This window comes from Akebia trifoliata, chromosome 13, assembly GCF_017979445.1.
Source record: "Akebia trifoliata isolate Shusen 1 chromosome 13, ASM1797944v1, whole genome shotgun sequence".
Lineage (NCBI taxonomy): Eukaryota > Viridiplantae > Streptophyta > Magnoliopsida > Ranunculales > Lardizabalaceae > Akebia > Akebia trifoliata.
Window position 1 is genome coordinate 9,692,016 of NC_141387.1, and position 23,789 is coordinate 9,715,804.

The window sequence follows — 23,789 nt, forward strand, 5'->3', positions numbered from 1 at the left end:
TTGAACAAATGTTTTTCCGTTGTGATTATAAAAACATTTTTTTTTTAAGTATTTTTTTTCCTATATTTCTACTCTCTTCGAAAGTGTTACCTTCCAAACACTACTCTAAGCGTCGGATTTTTTGTTAGGTTCTCCAATATTTGGGGAAAAACAATCACTTAATAGTTTTTCAAGTTTCAATGGCACAGTCTTCACATATGATTTTTGAAGTTTGAAACCTATGAGTAACATGTTTGTCCATACTAAAATCATAAATTTCTTTTGGCTACCCTTGCTTCTACAATTGATTGTTTTTCCCAATAATATATGTATTTGGATCATAGTTGAACTTCCCATCAAACCTAAATAGTGTAATTGATTTTCAGCGTTCAAATCACCCATCACATTTTGAAGTAGCTTTAATATTCTTTTTATTTATTTCGCTTTAAGTGATAATTTTTTTTTATAACCCGATATCCTTGTAGACAATGGACTGGGCCCGAATATGGGCTTTGCCCAGTCCATAGACCATGGTCTTGTCCAAGGATTAGTCCAGGGGCATGTGCAACGCCCGCACATCACATGCATTAGGGAAATGAGTGTACACCCTCTCTGGTGGCCCCTGGGGAATTAATGATCATGTTGAGTATCAAACTCATGACCTATGGGCATTAACCGCTTAACAGTCATAAATGGCCATTGAGCCACCCTAGGGTTCGTTTTAAGTGATATTGCTTTCATTACTTCAAAGTCATGTGTAGATGGTGTGCCACCAGATTATGAACAACTATTGAATCATTGTTTTATCCAAGTGTAAGAGAGCATAGCCTTAAAAAGAACTTTCAAAAATTCCTTGCTCAATAGATATTTTTTTAGATCAAATCTTTAAAAAAAATTTGAAAAACTCTTGTTGAACAGTTTTTTGGTAAATGTAGGTTCTATGAATTTTTTTCTAATAAGCATATTTCTCATAGGTATTTTGTTATCCCTTTTATAATAAATTTGTTACTTTTCTTATAAATATAATTATTTATATTTTTTTTAATAATTTTTTGTTATTTATCATAAGAAATTAAGTATATTCAACATTGTATTTACAAGGGTAATTTAGACATTGGCCACCACATGTTGGTAAATATTTGAGATGCCCTTGTTTCCAAACTATGACATGCCCCCCCTTAACCTTCGTGTATCCTGGAATAATAATTAAAAATGACCTAAATGCCTTCATCTTCAAACCCTAGCCAAAGCCCTTTAGTTTTCTCTCACAAATCCTACGTCTAGGGTACAATATTTTACCTTCATTTTCAACCTCAAGATTCTATATCCATCAATCTTCAAACCTCATCGGTAAGGTAGGATTTTTTGTGAAGTAAAAGAAGATAGATTGTTTGGTAGAAAAACCAAGGATTTTCTAGAAGAGACTGAATATAAAGATGAAAATGAAGTTGATGGCGAAGGTGATGGGTTGAATCCACATTAAAATAAGTTACCCAAAAGAAAATAAACAACACATACTAAATAACTAGTTTTGAGAGGTAGTCCTCACAAGTAAGTTATATAACCTCAAAATTGAAAGGAAAGTGTTACAACAGGCAAATATACTTAGGGTATGTTTGATTGTACATAGAAAACAAGGTGGAAAATCAATTTCCATGGAAAATGACATTTTTCAAGTGTTTGATTGCACATGGAAATGGAAATTCATTTTCCACCCCAATCAAAAAGTCCACCAAAACATGGATTTCACTTTCCCACCTATATAGGTGGGAAAATGAAATCCACTAATATTTTCCATCCCCAATTATTCCCCACTCATATCTTCTTCTTCCCTACCACCACCACCCATCACACTAACATTGTTGTCACCGTCGGCCACCTTCTCTTTCTCTCACCTCCGTTGCCACCACCACCACGATCTCCCCTCACCTTCCTCATCATCTTCTTCCTCACTTACCTCCGCCGCGGCCATCGACACCATCACCACTATGTTCTCTCTTCTTCTTCCTCACTTACCACCGTCGCCATCACCGCCACATCCTCCCCTCTCCCTCTTCCTCCTCATATTATTCTTCCTCTCCCCCTTCTCTCATCTTCTTCCTCTTTCTCCTTCTTCTTCTTTTTTCTCATATTTTTTTCATGATTTTATCCAAGTAAAATCAAACAATGGAATTTGATTTTCCAACTCTACCTATTTTCCACCACTATTTTTCCATGGATTTCAAATTCCATGGAAAGTCACTTTCCATGCAATCAAACATACCCTTAATTCACTACTCACTCGTCTATCAATTGTGGATCTTATATCCTCTAACATGTTTATGAAGTTTCTTATCTTGATTGATTCTTTCTTTAGAGAAGACAAAGTGCCAAGATGTAACAATTGCTTATGATTGAATGCATATTGTACCCAAAGTAATTAAGTTGGTAAGCATCTCAAAGTCTACAATGATTTCCATTAATAACATATGAAATCAAATCAATGCACTCTCACATGGATTGTTGGACAATAAAAAGTACATAAAGGTATTATTTTACTTCCAAAGTACCATCATTTGCAGGTAATATAGTAAATCCTTTAGTAGGTGGATCTCTTAAATATTGTAAAATTGGAAAGATGGAGCACATAGAAAGCTCATTTGTTGAGTGGGTTGGGATATGAGAAGGATCTCTTTATTTATAATTCTTATCCATTTAGTTGATAGTTTCATATGAATTATTACTATGAAGGCTTTTTATATCTTCCACTCCTTGAGATGCTTATTTTACCTTGATGTCAAGCTTGATCTTGATCAAACAGCCTTTCTCCTTTGTTGACGATGGTTGATCTTCACTTTTTCGTCACTTATTGATTGATATAAGATAAGAATGAGAAAATGATGAAGCCTCAGTGTGTTGCCTGCCAAGGATGTTCTGATGGTCAAGTTAGTAGTCAAATAAAAAATGATGAATATAGAAAGAGATGAATAATGTTCAAATATGAATGTTAGAACTCAATCAAGCCAACCCACCAACCAACTTCTTTCTTTAATTTTAAAAGTATATACTTATAGACAAGCCTTGGAGATAGGTGTCATCACATTACTTGTCCAAATGTATGATGAGATAGGTATTGAGATGCACTTGAATGCTTAGGAAAATGGGTCCATCACATGCAAATAAACATTACAGATCATTAATGCAAATTAGATAAATGAAGAATTTTGATATGTGATGTCCCACCAATATAACTAGATATCTTATTTAATATAGATAAATATCCTTTAATTTAGATATGTGCTAGGGGTTAGATACAAGATCGGGCTGAAGTCAGATATGTGATATCGCTCAGATGTGAATTGCTCGAGTTTTGCCCCTCTTATGGAGTTAACTTTTAATTTTGAGGGTAGATGAGTCAAGTCTTGTCATGTTCATCAGTCTCGATAAGTTTTATTATTTTTTATACAAATGAGGAGACTTGGTGTATGGGAGTTCTCTTATCTCCTCTAGGTCTATCTTGATAGGTTACAGACATTGAGTCCGAGCTGATGTTTGATCGATCTGATTGGTTTTCTTTAAACTAACGTAGCTCATCATCAAACACTCATCAACCTAAGGTCTTAACATTACTCTATCTTTTAGATGATCTCGATTTGTACCGAACTTACATTCGACTTAAGTGATGCAGGTTTAATTATTTTCTTGTTATCTTTGGTCATGCTAAAGTGTTGAATTATGCATCTACAATTCTCACCTCAATTCGTATTTGCCTAATTATATCATTCTCAATACTTTGGTATAAAAGTATCGGTCCTTTGATACCTTATGGTGGGACATCTATACTTGTGATGCTTGGTTGAATCCGTGTTTCATACTCTATGTAACAAAGATGTAAATCATTATTTTCTTCTTACATTAACGCATTTGGCTCAGGAAATAGAGCTTAATACTTTCCTGCTTGCTGACTTGTTTTAAAAAATCTCGACTTATATTTTTTTGTAGGTCCCCCCATTCGTTTCTGCGTAACATGTGTCCCTATTGTGTTGTGTGACAAAAATGATCTCCATAATTAGTATCATTTTTCCTAACTCATGATCATTTGCTATTATGCAAAGTTGTAAAATTTTATTTTTGGTTATAAAAGGATTTTACAGAGACAAAGAGGTGTCTTCTTGATCAAGTTGACCAAGCAAAAGGTGCTTGACTTACTTAGTGGCATAATTGGTTATGTCACCCCCTTTTTTTATCCACATCTTATACTTCACATAATTTCATTCCTTTAATCGTAATAGTTGAATTTAGATATGAATTTTTCAGCATTATTTCCTTTATAAAGTACTATCTATGCTCATAAAATAGATCATCCTCTCTTCGTCATCCCAAATGGCTTAACTATCATTGTATATGTCTCTTCTTGGGAAAATAGAGTCTTAGAAAAAATAAGAAAACTTTAATTTTGGGACTTTGAGGCATGGTAAAATCACTGTCTTTAAGACTTTACTTATCATCACTCATAGAAAAGTTTGTTGATGTGATGTGAACAAAATAGTCTTCAAGATACAACAAAGTCATAGTGAAAATTCATGAACAAAAATCTTGAAAATTCTCCTTCGAAATAGTGTATAATCTTTGACTTCACAATTGAGAAAACTTAGACAATTGATTGACTTGTTAAAAACTTGAGTGGTTTGGCTTACTTGCTAATCATATTTGTAGAGAATTAAGAGATTTTTAAGTTCCTCCCCATAAGACACTTGAGCAAATAGATATATATATATTTTTATAAATATTCAATAGGTACGTGCATTCATGAATAATCAAAAGGTGTATCCATTCATAGAAAAAAAAATGTTCATTCATGGATATCAAAGAGATTTGCAACTCTCCATAAATAACCAACATCTGTACCCTTCAAAAAAAATTTATCAAAAATATAATTTATTAATATATAATTCCAACATCTCTTCTTTGTCGTACTCACTAAAAAACTCTATATGTTGATTTTCTTCAACCTTCTTATCCAACTTGTGATTCTCTTAGTGCAAATCATGTGTAACTTATGCATGAAGTTGATGTATTTAATATATTTACTTAAGTTCCTAATAAGAAAGGAAATTAATTTGATTTATTAGAAGTATTACAATCATAGTGGCTTCGTGTTACTATTGAGAAGCTGAAGATCTTTATTGTGTTCTCACTATAACTTTCTCTTATTGGAATCCTAATTAGCATTTTATTACAAATTCTCTATACAAGACTATATGTCATATGAAAATCGAGTCCCTAATCTCATCCCAAAAATGGTTCATAGAGGTTGAGGATATGGTCATGGGCTTGCATCATACCATGAATCCTCTTATATTTGAGCATATATGCTAGAATGACATCGTCATTTTCAATAAGACTATCCAAAATCACATTACTCTTATCTAGTAAAATGCAATGGCCTTAATTTTATCGATCAAGACTAACTATAATATCTAGGTCATTCATATGGTCCTCAATTATATCATTGGGGGATTACAATTACTAAATAAATCGACAATGGTTGGGGTGTGCCTCAGTGGTAAGACCAACAATTAGAATTTGCACTTCTAGGCTGTGCATTCGAAACTGAAGACTATGCAACATGTGTTGTGTGGGTCGGTGCATACGGTCATAGATTAGTCCTGTGGGGTATGGCTAGAAAACATGGGTTAGGCATGTCCCATGGACTGCTTGATGGACCAGGTCTTGATCATCTATCAACATGGATACCATGTTTAAAATAATAATAAAAAAATGTTAGGCCACCCAATTAACATATCGAGCCTTGTTGTTATTTAAATGGGTCAATGTTCATCACTTCAATTATTTAAATGATTGCCATATGTATAATCTTGAGGTGCCACATGGCGTTTAGCTTATAAGCATGTGTTAATGTCTCACAATTATGTATAATATATATATATATATATATAATATATATATATATATATATATATATATATATTATATATATATATATATATATATATATCACCATCAATCAATTCAAATTAATTTGATTGTACATCTCATTTATTGAAATTTAATCACAAAGCCAACAACAAAATATGACAAATCATCCAACCATGTTAAAGATGATCTCATTTTAATCGCTTGACCCATTTTTGTATGAATCTTAAACTCACCAAGTGTCGAGGGTCCCCACCTTTTATCATTGTATTATATTTTTTCCTTGTGTTTTGACTTTTGACTTGTGTCATTTTGCTTTACAACCCCCTAATCTTGAGAGGTTCTTAGTAAATCTCATCATTGAGTTATTGGACAATTCTAAACTTTACAACATTATTCAAAGTAAAAATAATTAATCGATTATAGTTTAAAACTCATCTGAGATGGAGATAGCTTGAATGAGTAATTTGGGTCAAATGTGAATTGTCCATCATTAACATTGGTCAAATTCAATATATTGAACATTGTATTTGCAAGGGTAATTTAGACATTGGCCTCTACACGTTAGTAAATATTTGAGATGCCCATGTTTCCAAACTATGACATCCTCCTCTCCCCCCCCCCCCCCAACCTCTGTGTATTTTAGAATACTAATTCAAAATAACTTAAATACCTTCATCTTCAAACCCTAGCCAAAGCCCTTTAGTTTTCTCCCCCAAATCCCTCGTTTAGGGTATAATATTTTACCCTGGTTTTCAACCTCAATTTCCATCAATCTTCAAATCTCATGGGTAAGATAGGATTTTTTGTGAAGTAAAAGAAAATAGATTTTTAGATAGAAAAATCAAGGATTTTCTAAAAGAGACTAAATATAATGATGAGAATGAAGTTGATGGCGAAGGTGATGGGTTGAATCCACATTAAAATAAGTTACCCTAAAGAAAATAAACAACACATACTAGATAACTAGTTTTGAGAAGTAGTCATCACAAGTAAGTTATATAACCTCAAAATTGAAAGGAAAGTGTTACAATAGGCAAATATACTTAATTCGCCACTCACTCGTCTATTAATTGTAGATCTTATATCATCTAACATGTTTGTGAAGTTCCTTATCTTGATTGACTCTTTCTTTAGAGAAGACAAAGTATCAAGGGGTAATAATTGCTTATGATTGTATGCATATTGTACTCAAAGTAATTAAGTTAGTAAACATCTCAAAATCTAGAGTGATTTCCATTAATAGCTTATGAAATCAAATCAAGGCACTCTCACATGGATTGTTGGACAATAAAAAGTACATAAAGGTATTGTTTCATTTCCAAATACCATCATTTGCAAGTAATATAATAAGTTTTTTAGTAGGTAGATCTCTTGAACATTGTAAAGTTGGAAAGATGGAGTACATAGAGAGCTCATTTGTTGAGTTGGTTGTGATATGAGGATGATATCTTTATTTATAATTCTTATCCATTTAGTTGATAATTTCATATGAATTATTACTGTGAAGGTTTTTTATATCTTCCCCTCCTTGAGATGTTTTTTTTACCTTGATGTCAAGCTTGGTCTTGATCAAACAGCCTTCCTCCTTTGTTGACGATGGTTGATATTCATTTTTTCGCCACTTCTTGATTGATTTAAGATAAGAATGAGAGAATGATGAAGTTCCAATGTGGTGCCTGCCAAAGATATTCTAATGGTCAAGTTAGTAGTCAAATAGAAAATGATGAATGTAAATGGAGATGAATAATATTCAAATATGGATATCAAAACTCAGTCAAGCCAACCCACCGACCAACTTCCTTCTTTAGTTTTGGAAATATATACTTATAAGCAAGCCTTGGAGATAGGTGTCACTATATTACTTGTCTAGGTGTATGATGAGCTAGGTGAGATGCGCTTAAATGCTTAAGAAAATGGATCCATATCACATGTAAGTAAGCACTTAAGTATGATATATAAGTATTGCAAATCATTAATGCAAATTAGATAAATGAAGAATTTCAATATGCGATGTCCCATTAATATGATAAGATCTTGATAGCATCTCATTTAATATGGATAAATATACTTTAATTTATATATGTGCTAGGGGTTAAATACGAGATCAGGCTCAGGTCAGATATGTGATATCGCTCATATGTGAATTGCTCGGACTTTACCCCTCTTATTAAGTTAATTTCTTATTTTGGGGGTGGATGAGTCAAGGCATGTCGCATTTACCAGACTCAATAAATTCTATTGTTTTTATCACAAATAAGGGGACTTGGTGTATGGGAGAGCTCTTATCTCCTCTAGGTCTATCTTTATAGGTTACAGACTTTGAGTGCAAGCTAATGTTTGATAAATATGATTGGTTTTCTTTAAACTAACGTAGCTTATCATCCTATACTCATTAACATAAGGTCTTAACCATACTCTATCTTTTAGATGATCTCGATTTGTACAAATTTATATCCGACTTAGGTGATTTAGGTTTAATGCTTTCCTTGTTATCTTTGATTATGTTAAGGTGTTGAATTGTGCATCTTCAATTCTCACTTCAATCTGTATTTGCCTAATGACATCATTCTCCATACCTTGGTATAAAAGATCGGTCCTTTGATACCTTATAATGAGACATATGTACTTCTAATTCTTGGTCGAATCCGTGCTTCGTACTCTATATGACAAAGATATAAATCATTATTTTCTTCTTACTATAACGCATTTGGCTCAGGACGTAGAGCTCAATACTTTCCTACTTGCTAACTTGTTTTAAAAAACCTCAACTTATATTTTTTTGTAGGCCCCCCCTTCGTTTCTTCGCAACATGTGTCCTTATCATGTTGTGTGACAAAAATGGTCTCCATAATTAATATCATTTTTCTCGACTCATGATCATTTTGCTACTATGAAAAGTTGTAAAATTTTATTTTTGGTTATAAAAGGATTTTACGGAGACAAAGAGGTGCCTTCTTGACCGAGTTGACCAACTAAAGGTGCTTGACTCATTTGCTGGCTTAATCGGTCACGTCGCTCCATTTTTTTATCCACATCTTATCCTTCACATAATTTCATTCTTTTAATCGTAATAGTTGAATTTAGATATGAATTTGTCAGCATTATTTCCTTTATAAAGTACTCTCTATGCTCATAAAATAGATCATCCTCTCTTCGTCATCCCGAATGGATTCATTATCATTGTATGTGTCTGTTTTTGGGAAAATGGATTCTTAGAAAAAAAATAAGAAAACTTAAATTTTGGGACTTTGAGGCATGGTAAAATCACTGTCTTTAAAACTTTACTTATCATCACTCATAAAAGAGTTTGTTAATGTGTTATAAACAAAATAGTCTTCAGGATACAATAAAGTTACAATGAGAATTCACAAACAAAAATCTTGAAAATTCTCCTTTGAAATAGTGTGTAATCTTTGACTTCACAATTGAGAAAACTTAAACAATTGATTGAGTTGTTGAAAGCTTGAGTTGTTTGGCTTACTTACTAATCATATTTGTAGAGAATTAAGGGATTTTTAAGTGCCTCCTCATATAGACATTAGAACAAATAGATATATTTTTTTTTATAAATATTCAATAGGTAGGTCAATTCATGAATAATCAAAAGGTGTACCAATTCATGGAAACAAAAAATATACTCATTCATGGATATCAAAGAGATTTGCAACTCTCCATAAATAACTAACATTTGTACTATTCAGAAGAAATTTAATCTAAAATATAATTTTTTAATATAAAATTCCAACATCTCTTCTGTGTCATACTCACCAAAGAGCTCCATTTGTTGATTTTCTTCTACCTTCTTGTCCAACTTGTGATTCTCTTAGTGCAAATTATGTGTAATTTATGCATGAAGTTCCTTATAAGAAAGGAAATTAATTTGATTTATTCGAAGTATCGCAAGCATAATGGATTCGTGTTACTATTGAGAAGTTGAAGATTTTTATTGTGTTCTTACTATAACTTTCTCTTATTGGAATCCTAATTAACATTTTATTACAAATTCTCTTGTACAAGACTACATGTAATATGTAAGTCAAGTCTCTAATCTCATCCAAAAATGGTTCATAGAGATTGAGGATATGGTCATGGGCTTGCATCATACCATGAATCCTCTCATATTTGAGCATATATGCTAGAATGACATCATCATTTTCAATAAGACTACCCATATCCACATAGCTCTTATATAGCAAAATGCCATGGCCTTAATTTGATCGATCAAAGCTAACTATAGTATCTAAGTCATTCGTATGGTTGTCAATTGTGTCATTGGGGGATTACAGTCACTAAGTCGATCAACCATGGTTGGGGTGTGCCTTAATGGTAAGACTAACAACTAGAATTTGCTTTTCTAGGTTGTGCGTTCGAAACTGAGGACTATTTCTTGATTAAAATGCGACATGTGTTGTGTGGGTCGGTACATACGGTCATGGATTAGTCCTGTCGAGTATGATTGAAACACCTAGGTTAGGCCTGTTCTATGGACTACCTGATGAACCGGGTCCTGGTCCTCAACCAATGGGGATACCATGTTTCTAAAAATTATAAAAATAAAAAGGCTGGGCCACCCAATCAACCTCTCAAGCCTTGTTATTTAAATGGGTCCATATTCATCACTTCAATTATTTTAATGAGTGCCATATGTATATTTTTGAGGTGACACATGGCGTTTAGGTTATAAGCATGTGTTAATGTCTCACAATTATGGATAATAGTTATCAATCAAATTATAATATATATATATGTCACCATCAATCAATTCGAATTAATTTGATTGTACATCTCATTTATTGAAATTTAATCACAAAGCCATCAACAAAATAACAAACCCTCCAACCATATGGAAGATGATCTCATTTTAACCGCTTGACCCATTTTTGTATGAATCTTAAACTCACCAAGTGTTGAGGGTCCCCACTTTTTATCATTTTATTATATTTTCCCTTGTATTTTGATTTTTGACATTTTGCTTTACAACCCCTTGATCTTGGGAGGTCCTTAGTAAATCTCCTTGGGTTATTGGATGGAAACAATCCTAAAATTTATAGTATTATTCAAAATAAAAATAACTACTCGATCATATTTTTAAAACTCATATGAGATGGAGATGGCTCAAATGAGTCATTTGGGTCGAATGTGAGTCGTCCATCATTAAGATTGACCAAATTTATAAAACTCGACCCAGTCAATTGGTTTTTCTATTTTTATATAAAATAATTAGTTTAAATATTCTTTATTTAAAGTAAATATAAATTTTACCTCTAAGAATATACTAATTTTTCTTATACAAAGAAAATTATGGTTATTTAAATATAAATTTTATATTAGATTAATTTAAATTGATTTGACTTTCCTAAGATGAAATGATGACTCCGATTATTCTACTTGGTATAGTTGGTGGTGAGACGAGACGAGATCTACCTGATTCTAAAATCATGTACCTAATGGGGCAAATTTTTTGGTAGATTGTAGATCCTAGTGTCGGAGTTAGGTTCCAACCAACTCACTTATCTATTTGTGTGTCATGTGGCACACTATTTTGGGCCAATTGACCATTAAATATTTGAATTGGGATTTGTTGTTTTGAAAGTCATGTGCAAAAGTGATTGGTCAGAGAGAAAATTTGGGAACAATTTAAGTGTTTTATTTTTAGTAATTTTTCAGTACACATGGCGTCGTACCATTAGCTTAATTAGCACATAACTTTCAAAATAACAAATCTCTATTCTAAATATTTAAAGTAATGTTAGGTGTATCGATAGTCAATTTTTTTCATGAGGTTGTGATCCACCGATAGAAACTCATGATATAAATACTTAGATCCATCATCTAAACTTAGCAATCAAGATGATTTTTAGGTGTGGATTATGAGTTGGATTCTTAGTTACCAGATCGGGTGTGCATGGGAGAGCGAGAGCATAAGAGCATGTTCAAAAAATTTCTTAAGGCAAGGAGCATTATATATTAATTTAATATGTCAATTATTCTTCATGAAACTTTTGACATAACTAATCTCACTTTCTTAGGAAGGAAAAAAAAGTGATGAGAGGCTTTGAACCCCCTCACGTCATGGTATCAACACTCACTAACTTTAATCAACCAAACAAGTAGGATAACTTCATGGACTATAAGACAATCTAATTTTCTCTTTTGCAACCTAAAAATGATAATGTATGTAATAGAATGAATCAATTTTATTTAATTAAGTTATAACTATAGAAGGGAAACATATGCTTGATTATTGTTCATAATTGAATTATAATTATAGTCATCTCATGTCCATAGGTTATTGTGTTATTCCTCATCTTTATTGTGACTTAACAAATGAATAATGATGAATGCACGTAGTCTTGGTACATGGCTGATGTGGCAAGGGCACGTAATCATACATCTTTTTCTTGTGTATCTCGATGAAAATGATCTTGGTTTTGTGTCCTTGCCACATCAGGCGCGTACCAACACAGCATGCATTCGTCATGACTCTTAACCAATATCACCAATATTTCTCTTATATTTATCTTTAACAATTAAAATTCAAACAAATAAATATCTTTTGTTAATAATAACTTGTGTTAAGTTAATGATTTAATAGCATAATGACGTTTATACAAAAAATGGATAAAATCCGAACCTTTAACATCTAATCAATATTCTTCAAAAAAAATGTCTAACCAAAAGTGTCAAGGGGTCAGTTCGGTTCGATTCCTAAAGGAATCAGAATCAAAACCATGAACTTGAGTCATAACCTTAAAATTTTATGAACTTTGACTCCTTGGATTATGTTCTCAAATTAATGGAATCAGAACCAGAAATAGAATCATAAAAAAATTTCTCTATGTGCATGGTTTGGATTATCTGTTCCTATCATTTCTTCTTTGTTCCGATTCTCAAAGAGACCAGATTCTAATCGGTTCCAATAAAAAGAGATCTACAATTGGGGTTTTTCGATTCGATTAAGCTGGTTTCCATTTACACTCCTACATTTACCTAATAACTCTTTTTTTAATACACATGGCATGATGTCATTGAGTAATCACCTTAACACAAATTCCTCAAATCACACATCGATGCATGAAAAAATTATATCCCACATGGTGCATAGTGACTGAATCCAAGAGGGTAGGGTCCACACACCCCCAAACCCCCCGCCCCCTCCTCTCCTTTTTTAATGAGTGTTGAGATTCTAACTAGTCTTCATTTGGTCAATACTCGGCTGACGAGTTACGCCAGAGAATCATAGATCCATTTTCTTGGGATACACAAATGCACATCTGTTATGGGGATTTGCATTTGTGTATCTCACAGAAACAGATCTATGATTCCGTGTACGTAACACGTCAGTCATCCGAGTATAGACCAAGTGAAGACTTTCTAGTTAGAAAATAATTATGCTTTTCAAGTAAGCAAGTAAGCAAGATAGGTTCAGGATTTAATACTCATAAAGTTACACGTGTACATGAAGTGCAGCTGCCGACATTAGAGCCTGACTCGCGTGATCACAGATGGAAACAATGGGAACTTGACTGGTATGATGCGTGACTAATGCCTAATTTCAAAATCAGATTTTCGTTACCAACGATAGATCTGTCGGTTCAAAAGTAGTGGTCCCTCCCCCCAACACTGGCATAAGTGTTGGGTTGTGTCCCTTACTATTTTGTATAGAGCTTTTCCTATATAACCATCACATTATATTCATTAATATAAAAAATAAATAAATCAAAAGTATGGGAAATAATACTATTTATTATTTGAATGTGTATTAATATTTGAATTTTGGGTCTATCAATTTTAATGTTGATATGAAGAACCAAAATCAATTTTGGGGTATTTTTTTAACCTAAATCAAATTGATTATCGTAATTTAGAATATATATTTTTAGTATTGAGATCATAACCATCAGAAGTTTTGATATATCAATATTATGGATACTAGGGATGTCAATGGATTGGATCAGACTTGAAATTCGATTCGTTTAGATAACTTCAAATCTAGATCGAAGGTTTGGATTGTGATAAGGATCTAATTTGATAACTCTTTGGATAAATTATGGATCAACCAGGTCAAGCCCTGATTTTGATAGGATCCCCTATATGATAAAATGTGATATATAAAGTTAAATTTTTTTTTTTTTTATAATGATAATTGAGTATCCTTGTAGACAACAGATCGGGCTTGGATCAAGGCTTTGCCTACTCCATAGGTCATAGTGTTGCCGAAGGACTAATCCCGTCATCACACGCACCAGACAAATGAGGGTATGCCCTCGCGGGTGGTCTCTGAGGAATTAATGCTCATACTGGGTATCAAACTCATGACCTACAAGCATTAATTGCTTATAAGGTTAATACATATTTTCTATAGCAAATTGGGTTAAATTCGATTAAATTATTGTTAGATTTTAATATTGAGATTCGATAACAAACTCTATTTGAAAAGGGTCCAATTTGATTCATACTGAATCAGTTCCAAATTCGATCAAATCCTTACCAGATTATCCCAAATAGATCTCGATTATATCTAAACCTAATCCTTTTAACAGTTATGGATACACTTATACAAAATCGAATTTTCCCAACCATCATCATTGAAGTCTTAATCCAAAGACGTAGTGTCAACTAAACCACTCTCATCCCTCTTTTTTAATACTATTCAAATCCACATCTTTTTATCGAAAATAAAACTCATTCTTACTTGAATTGTTTTTAAGAGCACACGAGGGACATTTGCACGAGAAATATCTCATATCTCATATCTCAAAGTCATTCCTCCACTTTGTATTTTTTTTTTTTTCCTTCTATTATGTTAAATTAAATGGTTTGAACTTTATAGCACATCAGTGGAGATATATTTATAAATAAAAAAATAAAGCAAAAGTTGGAGACAACGACCCGTGTAATTGTATTAGATATTAAGGCAAGAGGCGCCGTTGAATTATTACACCCTATTTTTTAATCAAATTCTACACCACAAAAGCAGGAAGAAATGTCTTGTCCTTTAAAACTTTTGGACCATTACACCTATTTTATTTTTTTGAATAAAAAAAAATATATTTTTTTAATAATTTATCAGAAAATTGTTTAAGGATAAATAATTAATAAAAATATTGTAAGGGTAGAGGGCCATCTTAATTATCTACACATGATCATTTTAAAATATTTATTTAAAAGAGTATATATATATATATTTTATATTTATTTGTTTTTAACCAAAAAAGTTACCAAATGTGAATTTACCTTCATATCCTGTTTTTTTATATCATATAGATGAACTTATCTTTCTCAAAAAGAAAAGGTATATATAAAAGTAAAGAATAATGTTGAAGTGATCTCAGGCTGGAATCTTGTATCGCACTTTTTGATGTGAAAGTGTATGGGAATCATAGACGATTTTCATCGAGATACAAGTGAAAAAGCATCTGTCAAGAAGTACGACTCAAAAGTAAAATCATGAAAGTGATCATGTAATAGGGGTTTTTTTTTTTTTTTGTTTTTTTAATGGTAAAAATAAATGAATAAATGCCAAAACAGTTATATGGATGATTTGATAAATATTTCGAAAACATATCTGGGTTGGAAGCTTTTGTTAAATACTTGTCCCTTTTAATAAAACACCTTACATTTAAATATTAATTAATAAATCTTTGAAAATGTTCCATTTTTACCGTAATTCAGTGTAGGAATAAAATACTAAATAATTTTGAAAATCAACATGAATTATAATTCAGGTAAGTAATATAAAGAAAATTGATCGATTGAGATGATACGAGCATATACAACAATGATTGATTTCAAAAGTCCAAATTCAAAGAAACATGCAAATTGAAATTATTTTAAAATTTAAGAAAGAAAAAAAAAAAAAAGAACACACTTGAATTATTATTGGAAAATTTAATTTTATATGAACTTGAACAAATTAAGAACTAAGATTTCAGGATAAGGCTTAAGCCAAGGTCTCTTAATAACAGTTCTCACAAATAATTCTCATGACTCACAAAAAAAAACAAATTAAGCTTGAAAGCTGTCTCTTTCTTTCTCTCTCTCAACAAAATAATACTGAATTACTCAACCAAACACACTTAAACAAGGCTCATAGCAATTTCAATTCAAGAGATAAGCCCAATTATGGTTGATTTCAAGTGCCTGATCAGATCCTACCAGAACTGTTAAAAACCTTGATAAAAAAAATTCCAAATCAAGAAACCATAATAAAACCAATAAATACTCTATCTATGGTTATGTACAAACAGATCCATCTTCTTTTAAGATGAAGGTTCATAAGAGTCATAACCATTCTTATAGATCGGTCGGTGTCTCGTAAATACTCTCCAAATGAGGCCTCCATATAGCAACCCGTCCTCGCCTTTGATCCCTTTGTGTTGATATCTTCTCTGAAAGGATCTCCGATAAATATTGATCAGAAATGAGAGGTTTTGTCATGGCGATCGAGCTTGTGTTAGTATCTGACTGTCGCTTTTTCTTTCTCCTTGTCATCGATCCTGACCGAGTCTTCTCGGGTGGTGAAGTCACGGGCATGAGAAAATATATCTTCCCTCGTTGTAGCTCGGCATCAGGTGGCATGATCAAAACTTTTGGAATGACCCCTTCATCGGACGGTGATGAAGGCTTTCTTAAGACATGTTTTGGGTTTGCCTTCATGATATCGCCGGCTCGAATTGTCCCACTAAATTCTTCGACACGTCCATTTGAGTGTACTATTCGAATTACGTCGAGAGCTCCACATGGAAGAATGCAAGAGATGCAGCATCTTATGCTATTCTTCATGTCTTCTTTTCTCACATAGAGAGGGAGACGGGTGAAAAAAAGAGAAGGAAGGAGTATAAATATACTATGAGAAGGAGAATAAGAATGAATTCTTCTCTTTTCTAATCTTTTTATTCCTCTATAAATGTGATATTGGGAATCAATTACATAGAACTTCTCTATTACTTAGGATGAAATCCATGGCTTTGAATAATTGCAACTCCTCTGTACTTGTGTTGTGGACACACACCTTCCCCTAATTCAATAATGTGGGGAGGAGCTTTATGGGTGACCCATGTTAGTCCATGATAAGGACAGCCAAGTAAGCAAAAGTGAGGCTGATGGGGTGGTTTGTTAAGAGGATATATGACACATGGCACTTAATTATTGGGGTATATGCTCCAGTTATCAGCTGACACGTTATCCTTCTATGATTGGATCAGCCAGGTAAGAGTTGTTGAGGAGGTTATTAATGTGGGGTCCTGCTAGGAGTGGATGGTGATGGGGAGAATTGTGTGTTTGTGAGATATAGATGGTTGTGTTTGGAGTTTATCTATGGTAGGGTTGTCAAGAGATTGGGCTAGGATATTGGATTGGAACTAGATCTAATCTGATGACTTGGATCGGGTCCTTGAAGGATTGGATCCCAATCCCAATCCAATGGATTGGGATAGTTTGGATTTATCTATTTTGATACATATACATACGCATGCGTGATATATCTTACAAATATATAATGTAATTTATAATATATACTTTCTAACATATTATCAGATGGGGTGCACTAAAATTGGGATATGATCGATCCAGAATCAATCCGGTAAATATTAGATGGATCCGTGTGATCCTTATTAGTACCCAAATCCTCAATCCAGACCCATAGTTATCGATTCTGATCCGATGCGATCCATTGAGAGTCCCAATTTATGGTGTGAGGGGGTAGGGAAATGGGGTACAGGGAGATCTTATTTTGAGGTCGGTAATGATCTTTCAATATCCCCAAGAAGGGTGTGAGTTGAGATGGTTTTCATTGAAAAAAAGGTGGTTTGACTCAAGTGAAGGTTGCATGTGAATTGTCTTTGAATAAGCCATTGATTCTCTCTTCTTGGAGTTATCATAAAAATCAAATGCAAGATCTTCATAGAGGTCTAATCTAATTAATGCATTTTGTTTCCAATCATTCTCATCATCTTGACTGTCCATCTGGTAGGCCATAAGCAAAATAAGATTGATGATCAAGAAAATTTTTGTTGGCCAATGATCGTACGACCATTCTCATCAAAGATTAAGCATATATAGGGGGGATGTATATCTTTCATTAAAGGAATGTGAGAATACCCCAAACATTCCCAAACATTTGCTGTTATAATGCTTTCTAATCATATGTCATAGCACATGCCCATTTGGTGAAATGTTAGGTACACTTAATAATCTCCCTTTTAATGCTTTGAATTGCAATTATTTCATGGGTGTTTGGTCTTTTCTACCAAAGATTATATGGGTTGTCCTCACCAATTCTTATACAATTATTATGTGTTACAAGATCTCTACCATAGAATCCTCAATAATCTTCTTTACTACCTTTTGATCTTTTTTAAGTATTACTCCCTTTCTGACTATCATAGAAATTGGGGATCATCTAAGGTACCTATAAAAAATACCCCGACACTTAAGTAAATTGTAAGATAGATTGAAATTAAAGCATTTAACAAAAACAGTAGGAATACATCAAAACCCATCCCATTTGAGGGTATTTATGCATTGTTGAAGTGATTGAAGGCTTAGTGAAGCAAATAAGCAATGATTTGGTCATATCTTAGTTAAGTTATTACTTATTATGGAGTGCCACAATTTTTAGCACATTGTCAATCACAATTACTAATCTATTGCAAGTATTTGGTAAGAGACTAACCAATACATCAAATCACTTAGGCATGGTTTTCATACCAGTAACCTGTCTTTTGGGTCTCTACAAGTAGTTCTTTTTCCAAGACAGTGTGGTAACTTTCACTCTAGTGCCGATATTTGTGGTCCCATGTAGTCCTTTTCCAACATCACTCGTCTTTTACATGACTCGAACGTAAGACATGGTGTTGGCTCCAGTATCATTTGTTTAGGATAAAACTAATACACCAAAAGTACCTGTGATATAATGATATAGAATGTTAAGCGCGTATCTCTTGTGGCTATAACAGTGGTTATGCATGTACAAGTATCCAGGTCACTCAGCTCTTTCTCTTGTTTTTAGATCGATTCTAGATTGGCACGGGATTGGATAGTGTGTGTATGTGTGATTGGATGGTGCATGTGCAGGGTTTAAAATGGATCGGGTTCAGCTGTGCATGTTCAAACAATCAATATAATTGTTCCTTCAAAAGCTACAATTTGGATGATATGTATCGTTGGGTAACCGTGAGGTTTAATCTAGCAGTCTACCCAAGAGGGTCATACCTATTGGGTTGACACCAACTACAAGGTACCTATTGGGTTGACACCAACTACAAGGATCACTTTATAAGCCTTCAAGCCCCGCGATCTCACATGTGCGCATGTGTGAACGCAAACTCGACAACTTTGCCACCTCTCTTTTACCATAACAAAGTAATAATCAAGGAGTGTTTCTACATATAAGATTGAGGAGACTTCCCTTTTTTACCATAACAAAGTAATAATCAAGGAGTGTTTCTACATATAAGATTGAGGAGACTTCCCTTTTAGACTTTTAGAGAAAAGCTTTCTTCACACATTTTTCCAATTCATTGGAACTTTATCTCTCTAAAAAGTTTGGTTGCTTTTATCAAAATGTTTTGAAGAGACTTCTCTTTCTAAACTTTTAGAGAAATATTTTCACATTTTTATAATTCATTCGGAAGTTTTATATCTCTCTAAAAAGTTGGGTTGCTTTTATCGAAACCTTTTGAAGTACAAATATTAAGACAACATGTCAACTCTTGAAATAGAAATCAACAACATAACATGTGAAAATTATAAAAGTAGCCCTATTAAAACATTAAATTGTTAGAAATTTCTCAGTACTTCATTAATAAGAGAGAAGAGAAGTGAATTTCTCAGTACTTCATTAATAAGAGAGAAGAGAAGTGAAGAAGCCTTACTGCTTAGTTTTCCAAAACTCTCAAGAGACATAGACCACACAAAAAATTGAAATAGAGACATACATCTGATGTTCAATCATGTCTACCCAACAACTCAAATATCGTATAATCTTTCCAAGAATATTACCATTATATCTTAAGAGATGTATCGTAACAAACCTGATGGCAAAGAATATTACCATCATACACAATGTATTAAATAAATACCTTCAATTTCAAAAGACACAAATTATTACTAATGTGATTGTGGAGAGGTTTCTTAGTCCTTCCACTCCTTGAGATGTGGGTGGCTCTTAGATGATGAGCTCGGTCTTGATCTTCCGTCTTTTCCAATGTTGACGAACTTCATTTCTCTTTTGCTCATTCGATGTCTTCTTGGTCAGTTATGGGTGAGGAGATGGAAAAGATAATCGACCTTGGTCTTAGACCATTTTGGCCCATGGTGGCAGTTTTGACTTCCTCGATCTGGGATTTCTAGTCGGTAAACTCTAACTCAACCCAGAGGCTTTTTGACCTTCTATACCTTGAGTGTTGGACTTCTACCTATCTCGACCGATGACTCGAGGTTCCTTTTCTCTTGTATTTGGCATCAAACTGAGGATTTCAACTTCTGTACTTGATCTTCAGCTTCTTTCCTCAGCCATATCTTGATTTACTTCCCTCTTACCGTTGTTGTGGCCAAGAGAAATCTTCTTCTGGACAACTCGACTTTCCTTCCTTGCTTGTGTACGTTAAACATCTCCCTGTATCCAAAGACTTGGCTTTGAATTGTCACTACAACAAAATTGGCATTTAAAAATAGTTTTAGGCAGTTCCTGGTCATATGTAAAATGGTTCAAGGACCGTTTCTTATCAAGGCGTCGCTAATCACTTCAAATGGTCCAAGACCATTTCAAATTCTATGGTTTGAAATGGCTCCAAACTGTTCCAAATATAGTGACATTAAAATGGTTTGCAGCTGTTCCTAAATGTATGCGCAACAACAAAATACTAATTATTCTGGAATGGTTTAAAACGTTCTAGATTGTAAAATTAAAAAAAATAATAATAATAATTGAATGTGAAATGGAACGAGTTTGCTTTTGTTAAAACACTGTTTGAATAAAATATTAGAAAATCACTTGCATGAGATGGCACAATCAGTAGACGAGCAACTCGTGGTGGTTTCTCAGGTTTCTTTTTTTGTTAGTTTTCTTATTTAGCCCAATGGCTTCGTATTGTTAAGTATTCTTTGATCCTCATCTACCTTACAAAGTTTATTTGGGCAAATTTCTTATAGATGCTTGTGGTGGACATAAATATCAGGTAGGAGGAGATCATCAATACTTAGGTAGGGATAGCCTGTGAGAAGCCGCAACTAATGTGTTATAGCTAGCTTTGTCGCTTTAAACACTATCAGTGCCTATTTTGAAAGCCTTGGCTTCATGTTGTTTAGGTTATTGCTTTCAATGGTAAGCCTGTCAAAAATTTGAAAGGTTTGGCCACCATGGTGGAGACTTGCAATGATGAATTTCTGCAGTTTGATCTGGAGTACCAACATGTCCGTCCCTCTCTTTCACACACACACACACACACACACACACACACACACACACTCATTGCTCAACAATTCTCTTTGTCACGTGTAGATGGTGGTTTGACAAACTAAGACTACTAAAATAATAACACAACATATTCTCATGATGCACTGTATACTTTCAGCAATGTTTGATGATCTCAAAACATGAAGTAAAAGCTTCAAAAGGAGAAAGAAAAGTAAACTCGACCAATAGGGTAAGGAACACTCTAAACTTTTGTTGATACCTTATCAACATGTTTTGTTTGCATCCCATTTGAAAACACAAATGAGGTATACCTTGTGTTTTCAAGACATGAATTGGGTCCACCATATCTATGTATGCTTGGAGAATTAGAAGCAATATAGATTATACTTGGTATTTAGGAAAATTTTGCAAATTCGCAAAGTTATTTACTTTAGGATAACATTAGTATTGTTTGGCTAGAAACATTAAAACCTAGATTTTGTAATAAAATTGGTTGGATTCAAATAGAATTGGGTATTTATTTGAACTTCTCTATCTTCAACCCATGGTTGAGGCCCTCCATCAAACAGATGATTTAGAAAAAAGGAAAAAATACAGATTTCCTCAAGATCAATATTGACTTCTTAGGATTAGTACAGTTTTTTCTAGGGATTCAATTTAATTTTCTTGGAAATCCCTACCATCTTGATCTTAGTAGTGGGTTGAATGCTTTGTTTTCAAGATCACTTGTAGAAAAAAGACGAAAAATCTTCAATTGGCTATCGAGTTTTTTATATTCGAACTTGATTGAGCCCTAGCCTAGCTTGAAAGATGTACGCTTTAAACTTAGACCAATCTTATACCCCAATCAAGCCTAAGTAAACCTTGTGTTTTCAAACTGGTCCACTAGAATTTGTTCTAGTGTGAACTTCTATTTTTTCTAAGTAAAAGAAATGCAAACCGAGAAACTCAAATTGCCTAGACTTCTTGTAAATATTTACACCTCACGAAGGTTTTTTTTGCCTTCATTCCTTATGTTCTATTTTTCTCAAGTAATTATGCATCCAATACTCTCTCATCATTCAATTTCATCACCTTTACCTGAAATGTAGCTACTCTTTTAATTAAAAACACTTGCACAAAATTGAGCATTAATGTAAATTGCTTGGATGTTGAAAAATTAACCTTTCCATTTGCATCAATATCAAACCTTACAACAATAGTTTCCCTTGATAATTTTGATTCCTTTCTTAACATGCTATCCTTCATAGAATGCAGCTATTCTGAGAGTGAAAAGTCGATGCATGGTAAGCAAGCTGTATATGTCAGACATATTCGGGCTTCAAAAACGAACTAGAAACATTTTTTCATAGAAATCTGTCATGGGCACAATAGTTACTGATTTTAGGTACATTGTTCATTATGTATGTTTTATTTTTAAAATGACTTATGCAAAGTAAGTTGAGTAAGCTTGAAAATGTTCTCCTTTTACCTAGGGGAGAGTGAGAAAGAACTCTTAAATTCTATACAATGTTGTCTTCATGGGCTCCAAAATAGACTCTACAAAGTTGTTTTCTTGGGCTGAAAAATAAAAAATACAACAATGAAGGAGTTGATACATCATTTTTCTAAAACTTGTGTCCTAAGCCTCTAATCGTGTTTAATGCATGCGGCTATAGGTGGCTTCACGATTACTCATTCTTTAAAACTCGATGCATACCGAAGTAGATGTGTCTTAGATTGGTGATTGGGTTGGATGTGTTCGTCCCTGTACTTGAAATAAGCGATCTCAAGTTGTGAAACTACTAAACATCTACGTTTTAAAATGTCATAGGTGAGTGGGTCTCTAATCCACTCTTGAAGATCCTTAATGTCGGTTTTTCTTCAAATCCTAAAGGCCATGTGCCTGTTAGGCTTAGGACTAATTCATCACCATAAAGTAGATGACCATTTTTCACAAAAAATAATTGCAAATAATTTAATATAAATTTACAATTAACCAATTTCTAATCACCCATACAATATATTAATCAAAAATTAAACATTACTACTACCTCAAATGGAATTCTTATTAATCTATTTCTTCTTACAAGTTTATTTTATCTACTTCAAAATCATATTTATCTTATTCTAGCATCACTTACAGATCAGTAATGCAAGAGTTTTATGCGAACTTTTTAAATGTTTAAATGAAAATGACATTGGTAATCATACATCTAAAACCTGGATATTCTGATATGTGAAGAAAATTCAATTTATAAAAGTAGAATCAATGGGACATTTAACAAACCTTCAAAGTACCAACAAAATACCAAGGTAGTTCTGCGAGAAGTATTAAGTCTTTTGTAAGCACATCATCCTAATATTAGACTAAATTGATCAAAATATCATAAAGAGGAGTAGAACTAGTTAATAAGTTATATGCTTGTAGTAACTCTAACTTTGACAAAAATAGTTAAATGCACTACCATCGAGCTTACTAGATTTTGAG

At 33.2% G+C, this 23,789-nt stretch overlaps 1 protein-coding gene across 1 annotated transcript; it reads right to left on the minus strand.

Annotated features, from left to right (window-relative positions):
- Window positions 1–15,906: 15,906 nt before the first annotated feature.
- Window positions 15,907–16,928, minus strand: LOC147387774 (uncharacterized). The gene has a single exon (XM_086421970.1). It carries the CDS (start codon window positions 16,681–16,683, stop codon window positions 16,195–16,197), a length of 489 nt encoding a protein of 162 aa, XP_086278096.1. The 5' UTR covers window positions 16,684–16,928; the 3' UTR covers window positions 15,907–16,194.
- Window positions 16,929–23,789: the final 6,861 nt, after the last annotated feature.